This window comes from Motacilla alba, chromosome 4 (genome assembly GCF_015832195.1).
Source record: "Motacilla alba alba isolate MOTALB_02 chromosome 4, Motacilla_alba_V1.0_pri, whole genome shotgun sequence".
Classification (NCBI taxonomy): domain Eukaryota; kingdom Metazoa; phylum Chordata; class Aves; order Passeriformes; family Motacillidae; genus Motacilla; species Motacilla alba.
The window spans coordinates 15,201,240-15,215,500 of record NC_052019.1 but is presented as its reverse complement, the minus strand read 5'-3'; the positions used below and the strand labels follow the sequence as shown (position 1 = coordinate 15,215,500).

The 14,261-nt window shown below is 40.1% G+C and overlaps 1 protein-coding gene across 11 annotated transcripts in view; it reads left to right on the top strand.

Annotated features, from left to right (window-relative positions):
* Positions 1-10,698, top strand: part of LDB2 (LIM domain binding 2) — a 214,562-nt gene extending 203,864 nt beyond the window's left edge. For 3 of the 11 annotated variants that reach the window (XM_038135977.1, XM_038135976.1, XM_038135972.1), the window contains 2 exons: positions 324-475; positions 9,398-10,698. In XM_038135977.1, the coding sequence (XP_037991905.1) occupies positions 324-475; positions 9,398-9,628 (383 nt within the window). In that variant the 3' untranslated portion in view covers positions 9,629-10,698. Of the gene's footprint in view, positions 1-323; positions 476-6,542; positions 6,686-9,362 lie in introns of all 11 variants that reach the window. The other 8 variants (XM_038135980.1, XM_038135981.1, XM_038135979.1 and 5 more) reach the window with 8 other exon arrangements.
* The last annotated feature ends 3,563 nt before the right edge of the window (positions 10,699-14,261 follow it).

The window sequence follows — 14,261 nt, the reverse complement described above, 5'->3', positions numbered from 1 at the left end:
CTTCAGCAAGTTCCACAGTCACTTTGACCATAGTGATCATTGTCATGATACTCCCATCCGTAAAAGGCTTTTGAATACCTTTACTGACAATGCAGAGAAAATAAGCTTTGTTAATCCATTAGAAAAAATTGAAAGCAGATTCCATTGGTTTGGCTCCAAATATCATTCTACAGTTTGTATGTTAAATCTAACACAACTGCTACTACTAAACTTAGCAATTTAAACTAATTGAAAAAGTATTTCAGCACCACTTCTAATGGATCATTTTAGTTCTTGCATTACAGTATCTGCCATTTGCTTTCCTTCTTATCATTTTATTGCAGCAGAACCCACAAGACAACCAACAACCAAACGGAGAAAAAGGAAAAACTCAACCAGCAGCACTTCCAACAGTAGTGCTGGGAACAACGCAAACAGTACCAACAGCAAGAAAAAGTCAGCTGCTGCAAACCTGAGTCTATCAAGTCAGGTACCTGTAAGTCTCACTTTCCTTTTAGGCCTGAATCACTTATGGTGCTTTAATTCTTTCCATACATTGTAAAGGAGGTGCATTCTTGAGCCAAACTATCACATGCAAAAGGCAATCTTGCACAGTGTGCTGTGGAAGCTGGGGAATTAGTGGAGAGGTGTGAAGAAGCTGTTCTGCAGTGCAGCTTTAATGCAGGACCCGCAAACAGAAGTGTCCTGAGGATCAGATGTGAATTTTTAAAGGCCTGGGGCAGTTTCCCTTTTTGTCAGGAGGAATCCCTTCACTAGTGGTGGGACTCAGAATAGGCCTCGTGGTTTTACACATAGCATGAGCCTTGCAGAGTTCACCTGCAGGTGCTAAGCAAGGATGTGTCCCAGTGATGCAGGCGAGCTGAGGAAGCTCTGGTCTCTCTGTGTTAGTACCTTACCTTTGACTGGTGCCAGGTTCAGGTGCTGAACAGGAACAGGTTATGATTAACTCACCTGCAGAGCTTATCTCTGTCCAGTCACTCCACTTGCAGAGGGTAGATCCCCTGGAATGTGGTACTCGGCTTATCCACCCTCCTAACTGTAACTCTTGACATCCTAATTTTACAGGGAGACACCAAGTCATTTCCAGAGTAACAACTCTATCAGCATTTCAATATTGTCACATTTACTGCCTTAGTCACAATACAGGGGTATTCAGACCCCAAATTGTGACAAAGTGTGCCTTAGTCAATAAGGAGGTAGCTAATGCATTTTAAAGCTCGGGAAATTAATTTGATATTATAGGAACCATAAAGTCATATCCTGGGAATAACATGCAGGTATTTTTATTGGATTTCTGATCAGCAGATAGGAAGGCCTAGGTCTCCTCTGAAACCTGACAAAGAATAGAGGCGTTTTGCTAGCACAAAGCAGACACTTCCTAGGAAGCTTGAAAATCCAGATTTAAAAAAGAGAAGACTAACACCAGAGAAATGAAATGGAGACTTTTGATTAGCAACTGGTTTAGCAATCCACTAGTTTACAGCTTTGGGCTTCAGTACATTAAACTCATATTTCCTCCTTGTCATATTAAAATTGGCTCACATCCCCAGAGTCAGATTCTTTCCCTAATATAGGCATCTCTGTGTTTTTCTGGCAGCACAAAGCAGTCAGAAGGCTGACTACCTGATCTCCTGGTAGGCACCACTCTGCCCCACTGATGATGTCTGCCAGAAAAACCTTTGGATCAATATTCAACCATATTTAAGAAAAAAACTGCAATGAAGTACAAAACCAAGCAACCAGCTAGTTCCCTGCTGTGTCCAACTTTAAAAGACAGTAGATATTTTCTGTCAGCTACACGCTGCTCAGAGTTCAGCAGGACCAGAATCTGACCCCCTGCCTCTCTTCAGCCTGCTCCTCCCTGGAGAGAGGACTTTTGTGGCATTCAGTGGTAGCCATGTGTGTTTGAGTGTGATTGAGCCCTCTGATAGTTACCTGTCACTCCCACTGATATTGAAAGTGACTTCAGGTGCTGAAGGCTGCTCCTGACAGATGAAGCAGTCAAGGCTGCTCTTCTGATGGAGATGATAGTTGAGCATCTGAGACATATTGGTGAAGTTTATTATGGTACAAGGGATGGATTTTTAGCCTTCTTTTACTTTCAGGATGTTGCATACTCAATATTTTTCAATATTCTTTGCTTTCTGTACCAGAGTAGGAAAATGGTCCAAAGTCTTTTGCATGGAGGATCAGGTTCCATTTTTAGGACACTTTTCCTTTCCATCTGCAAAGGGGAAAATGCTTAGCTGTTCAAATTGACATACTAACAGCTCTTCCCATCTTCCCCACAGCAAAGATAGCAAACCAGATGGAATTGATGGTTTGGCCACCCTGTAGAGTACACAACTCAAAATAATTTTAGCAGGAGGGTATTTTGGTATAAAACTATTCAACGCTTTTCATTTAATAAAGAGATGTTATCCCACGCTTCTTCAGAATTATGCATTCTTTGAAGTGGACCTTGTTGCCATTGCTTTCTGAAGATAGCTGCAGGTAGCAGTAACTTGCTTTCTGTTTCTTTCCCATAACTGTACCTTAAAGTGTATCATTTAGTAGTTAATGTTTGGTTTCCCTTACATGCAATAGAAGACAAGAGATCCTTGAACACAATTTGGCAGTTTTCAATTCACTGAAATATTCATTTGGCTGTACAGCTTTCTGTGAATGGGATCTTCCTTCTCAGTAGAAAAAAACCCCACCCTACTGAAATCATTCAATTTCAGTGTTGAAAGCATTTCCCCTCTCTTTATTAGAGAAAAGGAATGAAATCACTGCATCTTCTATCCAGATGACTCAAATAACCAGAGCTAGTTTCAGTTCCATTTTTCCCATCCTTCTCTCTGGAGAACCACACAATGAGCTCATATCTATATCAACCTTGGATTAATATGAAGTCCTGTATTCCAACTTTCTCTTTTTCTCCAATGATTTCTTCCCTGCCAGCAAAGTCAGTCTCTCCATCATAATCACATCTAATTTCCTGTCTCTTTTATGCTTCTCTGTTGTTTTAACTTTGATATTAAATTAATCCTGATTAAACAGTGTTGTCTTAGCCTCTCTTCTATGTGATGTTTCTTGGTTTAGGACATTAGTAAACATTCCATTTTGCTCTGACATTAACACTGCATGCAGTCTGGCAAATATGTGAACTTACCATACACCTCATTCACACTTCTCACTCACACCATTAACTTCTGTTTCTTTAATGAGGTCTTCATGCCTAGAGAGGCAAATGTCCCATGTTCAGGATAGTGTCCAGATAACGGATGTACCATCAGCTATGGCAAATCTTGAAGCTTCGGAGTTTTGTCATTTTCCCCACAGCCCCTTCCAGCTCTTCAGATAAATACATTGGGCAAGCCTTGATTAATGAGGGAATGTTGCCTGCCAGATAGACATTCTTCTACTAGTAAAAGGAGAAGGTTGTGCCATTTCCTTCACCTGCATTATTTTCTGCTTAGTTGTCCAGGCAGGGACAGTGCGGACAATACAGAGCCAAGCTCAGAAAGTGAAATGATGTGATTGTGTTTCCATGTGTGGGTCAGATTGGCACTGCATCCTGAAGCTCAGTTGTTGAAGCCTAATCAATCAGTATCATTTGTGCTCCTTGTGCTGCCTTAAATTTATTAGCGCTTCCACAGTGCTGACACATCTCTAATGACAATCCCTAACAGCATCTGAAGGGTCTCTGCTATTGGGTGGGTATCTTCCCTTTCATCAGGAATTTGAAAATGTTCACTCTCAGTCCATCCTCTTATCTCTAACTACTGTTTATACTTTCTTAAGTGTGGTAAATAAAATACAAATTTTTGTCCTTTTGACAGTCCCTTGCACTCTATTGTACCCATTTTCTTTTATGATGGTGGGGTGAACAGTGGTTTCTATGATTCTGTTGACTCTCGGGCTACTGATTGCAGACCTTCAGGATCTCTTCAGGATCTCTTGTCAACATGACTCTTCTGGCCTCAGTCCCTTGTTTAATACCTTTCCCATGTACTACATATTTCCTACATTCCTAATACAAATGCAGTTCGCCAGTGTGCCACGTGACTGCACCACACAACTCATTCTGAGCTTGGCCCATTGCTTGTCCAGCGACGCTTTTGACCCAAATGCTGTAGGTGCTAAGGCAACACAGTGTAGTGTGGTGCTAAAGTCAGCACAAATACAAAAACATTTTTCTCACCAGAAGTTTTCTTTTCTCAAGCTCTCCTGGGTGCAGGCTCAGTACTGCCAGTGCTCCCCATAGATGTGTTGACTGGTTTTAGTGCATAAAGGAAACAGACAGGACAGGGACCCAGAAACTGTAGTCCTCTTAGCTGCCTTAGTCTCAGCAGATGCCAGTAACTTAAACTTGGATCTGTTCATATTCTCAATCACATCTGATCTTTTGAAGGCTCATTGGGCAGAAACTGGAGTTACCAATTTCCTCTAGACAAAGAGCAAAGATGGGCAAGAGTCCTTCTGCAAGGTTCACAGAAAACCTGCCTTTCTGATGTTAGCCTTCCTATCATTTTAAAGAAATTAGTTGCCTAACTTACACAGAACTAATAATTCGCTCTAGTATTTGAAGCTAGCTGCAATATTTTCCCAAATCTTTGCTCAGTTTTCAAGGCTTCTCACTGACTAAAATCATATTCCTTATCATTTATCATATTCTTCTGTTTCAAATAAAACTTTCCTGAGAGCCCAAACCCTTGTATTGTAGAGCAGTGGTTTGTATACTGTGATCCGTGGATTACAGTTATGAGCAAGGTCATCAGAAGGGGTCCATACAGCTATTTTCACTTAAATATCACTCTCTGTTAAGTTTAATTTTAAAAGAGCACATTGATCCATTTTCATACATTTGAAACTTGAGAGCAATCCACAACTCTCACAAACTCTAAGAACCATTGCTCTATGCTGCTCCCAGTCATCACCACAGAAATTAACAGATGGATTTTGCTTTCATTTAATAATGAAGATCCCATTGAGTGTAGTGCTGTAACCATAAACCCAGTGAAATACCGTGTTTTGGAAAGAATAAAGCACCACTACATGCCACTGAGTAAATTAAACCCTCTTTGTTACATCCAGAGTCTAAAGTAGAACCTCCTTGCACTCTTTAAGCAAGTATCTCAATAATCTCTCTCTTTGTAGCTCTCTGTAAACTCAGAATCCAAATCCATAAACAAACCTGCTAATGTGGAAGGGAGCAATACAGTCTCTTATGTGTGCCAGGAACAGGGTATGTTTAGGTGGTTTGTAATGGATGTTGTAGAACCAGAGCTACAGTTCCAGAGATTAGTTTGAAATTATTAGTCAGAGTCAGAAATTATCTCATGTCTCAAAACCATGCAAATCAGAGTCTAAGATTTAGTAAGGAGAATAACTTTGTTTCCAGTTTTTGTGCTTTAGGAAAAACATTCCAAACAAGAACAGAATGTCAAGTTAACAGTGAGAATTATGATGAGATGTGAAAGATTTTTCTCTAGAAAGTGTTTACTCTGAAACCTAATTAAAAAGTCAGTTCTGTTTCTAAAGATCAATTCAATACCAGTCAGTCTGATGTTTTTCTCATGGAAGCAGTGATCATTATGGGTGTGGACAGCAGTGGGGCTCTCAGTCATTAATAATTTTTGTGCCAAGGAGCTAAAAAGTCAATTATTAAAATAATTACCACTAACACAATTCCATAAGAAGGAAAGCAGGAGGAGGAACCCTTCTGCTTTTGACTTAGCACTTAGAGGTATGCCAGCTGCTAAAACTAGTGCAACTTTCAGTCCTTGGAGGATGAGATGTGCTTGAATGATATATTTGAGAGTGCCAAGCATTTTTAATTACCTTAGGCTTGTGAAGCATTGTTTGTCTACTTCTGGGGGCTGTGACAACAGCTACAAACTGATCACTGTAACACACTGAGCGAGGCTACGTATTAACAGCAGCAAAGATGGAAGGCTCGGGGATGGGGAATTCTACAGGACCCAACAGATATTTTCACCTCCAAACTTCACTAGGACATTGTTTACACATAGGATGATCCCAAGTTAAAAAGTTTAGTCACTTAACTGGGCAGGGCAGAGCTAAATTTTGAGGCTTGGTATAAAAAAAAATGAAACCTAGAAATGACCAGTCTGTTAAATAGAAGTGCTTGCATTTGAGTGTTGCGTGAAGTGATCTCTGTTTATGTAGTTTATATGCATCAATTTAAGTTTGGATGGCAACTAGGGTTATTACAGATGAAAGGTATGATATACATGAAAGCTGCTTTTGTGGTTATATTATAAAATACTACATTTCTATCACATAATGTAAAACAATCACTGCTTTATTTACAGTGCTTCACTACAGCCATATTTTACTATCATGAGACATTCCTTGACCAAAAATGTTCTTTCTAATCACAGAGTAAATTAATAAGATTGAGTGACTACAGTCTAAATCTTTTTTAAACTAATGTAGTCAAATATGTGCTACCATAACTAGGCCATAGCAGTGTGTGCTGCCATGCAAGAGACTAGGGTTTAATTCTTGGATTCTGCTTCTCACTCCATGAGCAGGAGCTAGGAGCACTCCAGAGCTGCAGCCTCAACCCTGGGAGGGATGGAGCCTTGTGTCATTCAACAGCAGTGACCCCCACTGGCCAATTTAAGGAGAAGCATTGAGGGGCTCTAAAAGGAGTCACTTCCAGTCCTCCTCAGAGGTTGGTGGTCATTGCACGGGATCTAGTGAGTGGAGGTTCAAGGGGGTGCACTTGGTGGGGTCTTCAGCTTTCAGTCTGAGGAGCAGAATCCTCTGGGGAGGAAACAGCATGTGCGCTTCCTGAGACACTATTTTTGCCTGATATAACTGTAAGTGGCAAGATTGTCAAGAATTTTTTTTCAGATGTCCTGTAACGAATGCTGTGATATCTATCTTTCAAATAGAGTGAGGGAAAACTCCACTAACCTCAATATAATTGAAGTGCAATTCCCAGAGAGAGAGAGAGAGACTCAATAGCATAGAGGGAAATACGAGTGCAAACTGTTCTCTCAGTGGGAGTCATTATATGAAAGGAATAATATTTGAAATGAACCTGAGAAATCAGAGATGGAAATACTTACAAGGTCATGGAACATCTCCCCACTGATGCACGAATGTTTCCTACCACAGATTGAGATTTTTTTCCCATCCTAGTGTTAGGTGACCTGAGCAGTAAAACTAGCACTGTTCCCGTGGGATCGTTAATCCTCAGCCTGCCGTTACCAGGAAAAGGAATGTTGTCTTGGGAGTGGGGATTACATTTTTGTTTACTTAATGCCATCTTAGTACCCTAGTCTACATCTCCTCAGATTGGCCTAGAGTGATTGTCTTCCTTTCAGTACTTGCAGCTGTTGAGCACATTTCCCCTCCCAGTCATTTGGTGGATGTAATAGATATCTAATTCTCTCACGTGGCCTCCCCAGCCAGCTGCTGCAGCCCCACAGTGACTTTTGATGCTCTTGTCTAAGTCTCATCCGAGTCGCTGACCTCTTGCTGGTATGGCAGCAGAGAGAGCTTGAGGCCTGTCCTTGAGAATGTCAAAGTAAAAGGAGCTGTTGCCACCTCGGTCTGTGATTCTGTGTTTCAGCCACTGTGGTCCTTTTTTCCTGCCATATAACACTGCACACTCACACCCAACTCGCTGCCCTCTGCCCAGTCTCTTTGGTCATTAATGGGATCAGGTCTGGTCCAGCAGTGCACACTATACATTGCCTGTTGTTTAGAGGGATGGGATAAATTAGGATAACCTTTTGCTTATGAACGCCTTTGTCTTTTAAACTTCTATGTCACAAAGCTGTGTGTGAGGTTTTTTTAACCAAATATTTTGTGGATATATGGAGTAGCAAAACAGACAAAGTGAAGAAAAAATAATGTAACAATTTTCATATACTCACAAATTTTTTACATAGCACAGGCTGAAAATGTGACACAAACATTCTTTTGTAACATGCCAGCCTTTGCTGAGGGATATAAAGAAATAGTGAAAACACTTGCAGGCAATAATTTGTATTGTTTTGTGGTGAAGGAAGTAGATATCTGATTAAAAAGAAACCTTATTAAATGCAAACATTTGTCTTCTGTTTGCTATTAACATTCATAAGGAGGAACAGATCCTTTAAAAAATGAAACCATTGTTCACCGGGATTCTTGGAAGGGCTTGTTAAATCAGCAGGAACAAAGCTACACATCTGGAGTTACTGCACTTCTACCAAGCACTATCTGATGCCCTGACACCTGAGCTGCATGAAAAGATGCATCCCACATATTTCTTTAGCTGTTAGCACAGCAGCCTGATTCTCCCTTGAACAGAGAGAACAAGAGAGCTCTTTGGCTTTGCACCTTTGCTTTCCAATCTCAAGTTTGCACCTTTCTATCCCGTGCTGCTTAGGTTTTTTTGCAGCAAATCTGTGATGCACTGGGGTACAGTAGGCGGTTTACTTGTTTTCATGGAAGGACAATTTGTACTTAAAGCAGTGATTAGATGAATTCTTTCTTTCTTGCATGCTTTAGTTTCTGATGAGTACTAGCTTCATCAGTGTAATTATAATTAGCACTCTTCATCTTGCTTTTATGGTACCAGCTGGACAGATTGGTCCTCTTACTGCACAGATTGGCGGCAGGGTTGCCTACATGGAGTTAGGTGACAGGCACCATGAAATAACAGATGGTAAATTCAGGGCTTGTTGGCAATCAGCAGGTTTTTGCTAATGACTTAATTAGCTATGCAAATTGTCAAATCAGTGTGAACATTGTTTTTATCGAAAACTTTACCTAAATTAATTACCATAATTAAGTAGCAGAATGTCAAGTATATTGGATGCGTAAAAGGGCTTGGCTGGCTATGGATAAGAGAGTTACCATCTTTATTAGAGTGCTGTGCTCCACGTTCGAGAAGTCTGAGGATGAGAAATGTGGTTTCTTTTAAACTACTTTTAAAATACACATATCACCAAGTTCCAACTGAGATACACCCTGGTGCCTTTCCAAAGAAAATGGCTCAGGAAGGATTTACTGGATAAAGGCTAAATATTTTAAGGAGAAGTTTAAAGGCAGTTTCATAGCCTGTTTATTTGCTTAAAATCAGGCATATTTTGCAGCCTACCTGCTTTTCAGTTCTGGGGTTTCTGAGATCCAGAGCCATGAGCATGCAACTGTAGAGATGTGTTATAATTAATTATAATTATTATAGATGTGTTATATATAATTATAGTTTTTAATTAAATTAGAAATAAAGTGTAAGCCTCTCTCCTTGTTCCTACTATATGGGAACTTTTAACTCTGTTGTTCAAATGTCACAAAGTAAAAGAGATGCGAATTCTCTAACATAATTTTTTTAAGTTGATTTTTTCTCTCTCAAGGTTTCCATATAACAAATATTGGGTGCTGTTCACAGGATGTGATGGTGGTAGGAGAACCAACTCTGATGGGAGGCGAATTCGGGGATGAAGACGAAAGGCTTATCACTAGATTAGAGAATACACAGTATGATGCAGCAAATGGCATGGATGATGAAGAAGATTTCAACAATTCACCTGCACTGGGAAATAACAGCCCATGGAACAGCAAACCTGCTGCTAACCAGGAGACTAAATCTGAAAACCCCACACCACAAGCTTCCCAATAGGTTATTCTCAGCAGTGCCCACTGCAATGTACCTCAGTGGGTTATTAATTACTGTTTCACAGCATTCTTCAAAATAAAATTTAAAAGAAACACCTTTCAAATGATACAGTATCTATTTCTAAACTAAAGCTATCCAACTTTTTTCGTTAGGGAAAACTCTTGTATAAGCTTCCATATGCATTCCTTGGAAGTATTGTCATACAACTAGATACTGGCACTGACCTCAATTAAAACAATTGAAAATTAAACAGCATCTCATGGCAAATTTCTGACAGTGCATTTTATCGGAAGGGGTTGTTTTTTTCCTCATCAAACAATGGCCATATTTTACAAGTCATCAGTGCTCAGGATCTCATTAACATAACTATGTAAAACTTTTTACAATTGTAATATATTTTCTGCTTTTCAACTTGCACCTGAAATTTCTTGTTTCAGAAAAAGATCAGCTTTTAAGGAAAAGTAAATTAAAGTAACTTCTGTTCATTCTTTAACTTTTCTTTCATCAGTTAATCATTTAAAGGATCCAGCATTTTTAATTTACATTTAGCTGATGCCAGTAGATACTCTATCCATCATTTAATAAAAAAATACTGAAACAAGAAATGTCTTTTTTTCATCAAAGACATGAGAAATATTTTTATGTGGAAAAAGACACCCAGTCCTATGAGAGTTTATGCTTTGTAAAATTGCTGTCGATCCAGATATTTTAAAGCCATGTAATCCATTAACTTTGTGGGCAGCTTAATAAATCTAAAACTTTTGTGTTTTTATTATTGTATCTGAGTTGGCTTTGTTGTTATTTCTTTTCATAGTATATTTCTTGTATAATATTTTTGTAAAGCCCTCATTTTTTTTTGTTTTACTTTTTTTGTTTTGTTTTGTTTTGTTTTTTATTCCGGTGTATTTATGTGAAACTTTATAAAAGAAACTAATTTTTTTCATTTACATATTAATATGTTCAACTCATCATGTAAAGACACAGTGAGTCAGTGTGTTATATAATACAACTGTATTTTATGTATGCTTTGCCAATAAGTGTGCCAATAAAATGTGTTAACAAATGTGCTCTTATACAGCATTTACAGTTCCTTGTATGCACAACAACACACCCGTGTTCAGGATCATGCACCAGGGATTTCTGGAATTCGTGTTTCACTGAATTTCAGTCTTTTTCCAGCTAAAGGGAAAGCCTATGGATAGGTGTGAGTCGCTTGCAGCTCAATTTGGTTTGCTGCTCTTTTTCTAACAAGGATGTGCAGCACCACAGGTGAGCGAGTTACAGCAGTGAGAGCCAAGTGTGAGGGAGGGCAGGGCATCCAGACAGAGAAGCTCCATCCTCAACTTTGCATCCCTCGCCTTCCAGGGCCGGGGCTTATCGGAGCAGGGATTTCCACTCTGCTGAATGCTGTCTGAGAGTTTCATGATGAGTCTCTCTCCTGGTGATGAGAGGATTTTAAAAACCCTCCTTTCTTTGCTTTGGTATCATATCAATTGTTCACAGGCACCAGTGAAACACCTGGAGTTATGCAGGCAGCCCGAGCACAGCCCAGCCTGCAAAGCCCTGGGCTGAGCTGGAGCACTGAGGCACATGCCCACACACCCAGGCACCTGGGAAGCCCTGCAAGGTGCACCCTGAGAGTGGCAAACACAGGAAGACCTGTCAGCAGAGAGATGCTGAATCTACACAATCCTGCCTTTTGTGCAGGGGAGAGGTGTTTTGTTCTTCCCTGGAACTCTACTTTCAATATTGCTGACATTGTAAGAGCAGCTAAAGAACTCCTAGGTTCTTCTGAGTGGTTGTACATATACCCAGAAGCCAGCCTAGGGAAATGTGTCTCCTTAGCATATATACATGTTTTTTTATTCATGCTTTTGCTGGATGCGATTCTACCAAACAGGTTTGAAACCACCACTGCAGAAGAAAACAAGGCAAAGCACCCTGTGTGGCCACTTGGTTCTTGGTGAGAGACAGCTCCCTCCCTGCCCCAGGAACCAGCCTTAGCCCCTGATGTGGGCTCATGCTCCTGCAAGCAAAATCCTTGTTCAATGAATTTTGGTACCTATGGTACTCCTTGCAAGAAGATAGCCTAAAAGACATTCCAAGCTCTAGAGCACAGAGGATATAACTATAGAATTTAAAACTAGCTGGATAACAGATGTGGATAGCCATGCTGCTCCTTCGTAACCCTTTCAGATAGTAGGAAACTGTAGTTTTATCATTCAGTGCCTGCATCAGCCCTGACTTCTCCATGTAAATAATTAAATTCACAATGTATTCCGTTAGGGGAATCTCTGGCTTCTATATAACCACTATAACATCACAATTATACACTGTAATTCTAATGTTCAAGAACACTAATCATTCATATTACATCTCCATGAGCACACTCTAAAAGGCGTTCCTTATTATTAATCTTTCAAGACTGGCACTAGTATTTCCATTTTTAAAAGATTTATGATGTCATATTACTCCTGTTGTTTCAGTAAATAAACACAGGAATGCTTGAAAAATGGGCAACAGACTCCTTAGAGTGCTGTCCTTGAATTAATCTCCAAGGACACTTTCTCCATATCTCCTCAAAACCCTCGTCTACAAGCTATCAATCCACCCTATTGTGGTTAGGGTGAACAACAGATCCAGCTAGCTGATTTCATTTATTCACTTATTTATTCATAAAAGAAATGTGCAAAACAGGCCAGCTCAAGGAAGTGGCTGAGATGGACAGCAGCGGGACATGCAGTCTCCTCACTGCTACATCCTTCACCCCTGTGCCTGGGCTGCTGCATGGGCTTTCCATTTCATCTTTGAAATAACATGGTAGACTCAAGACAGAGCCTGTGACCCCATTTCTGATCCTAAGAGCTTGTGCCCTCTCCTCAGGAATGCCCCCCACAGGCTGAGGATTAAAGAACAGTGATGGCATGAACGAATGGATTTTATGGCTTTTGTTTGTGGGTTGTCATTAAATGGCACTGGGGCTTCCATGTGCTCCATGACTGCCTGGCACAGAGCCGTGGGAAAGGTGAATAAACACCACAGGTGAGTTGAAGCAACAGGTTTGTGAGAGCTGAGGTTGCAGCCTGAAGAATGAAAACTGGAAACCAATAGTTAATTCTACTATAATCTAATCTCACCACCTACCAGAACATTGTATCTCTCTTAGAATTTGGAAGGAAATAATGTTTTTGGCACTTCCCCCTGGGGAGCCCTGAAGCTATTAAAAGGAGGAAGGAAACTTATCTCATGATGTTGAAATACTTTCAAAAAGAAAGATCTTGTTTGTTTTAGCTAAATGGAGGGAAATACTGGCCCTGAGAAGTACCCGCACAAATCAGAGGGAGGAAATTCCAGGAGTTTACTTGGAAAAGCTGAATCACATAATTAGTAAATGACCAAATATGAACACTAATAACAAAGCTGTTGGTTGCTGTTACAAAGAACTTAAATCATGGAAGAGTAATAAGCACCGGTAGGCTTTAATTGTTCTTTGAATTGCTTTGTTTGGGGATTGTTTTATTTTTTTGGGGGGGTCTTTGTTGAGCAAAATCCATTTTTTTGAGAACTTTCAACTCCTGTGAATCACCAGCTGGTCCCACCAGCTGCCCCTTGTGAGAACATTTCAGTTCCTAAAGTTCCTTCTTTCTCTCTTTCCACAACAAGCAAAAATAAGCAGTATTTACCAATTTGTATTCTCTTCAGAAAGCAGATTTTCTCAGGTTTCATCATCTTTGCATTGATATGTATGGGTCTAATAATGTGGTAGGATAATTAAATTTGGAAGGAACCTTGTATATAGGGCATAACTTGCTATAGGGTACAACTAGTATTTGCATTCTTTCAGCATCACAAGACTCTGTGAAAACCATTACTAATTTTTAGCCTTGGTCCTGGAGAAGTTACTGCTCTAAAAGATTTGGGAAGTAACCAGCTTCTGTCCCTGGAGAACAGAGCAATAGCACCCCATGCCAGAGAGCCAAGGCTGGCAAGGATGGTCAGTCAAAGTGTGCAGGAAGACCAAGGGGTTACAGGGGGAGGAAACTTCCAAAGTAAATACTGAACACCACTGGGTGTTCTCTAACACCAGGGTGGAGAGAGGCTCCCTACCCAGCCATGGCTGCAAAACACCATTAAAGGAGTCTAAATGATAGAACAGACTAAATTTTGCAATTTCACAGCCTCCATGAAAATCCCATTTTAGCAAAGACAGGATGAAAGAGAAAACATGAATGATTGATATTGAAGGAAACCCAGTTTGTGTCTAATATATCCTGGAGAAACTGCTAATGGAAATTGAATAGTCCTGAAAATATTTCCTGAGACTGCAACTCTGATCAAGTAGCCCTATGGTGATATATTGCATGTCCAAATTAAAGCTGCCCTGGGGCACACGTAACCCCAGCAGCTGGTTTTACTGTGCAGGACTGGATGATTTGTATGTTTTTTCTAGCTTTTTGACAGCATATTTTTATACAAGGCTAAGGCCTGAATCTTCTACTATGTAAGAGAAGCTACTGAATATTTAACATCCCATAGAACTGATGTTACTCCAGCATGTCATTATGCTCTATTAGGAAGCCTGGTGGTACCCCACTGCAGAATGGCAGATGGTACCTTTAGATAGAGAGTCACTTAT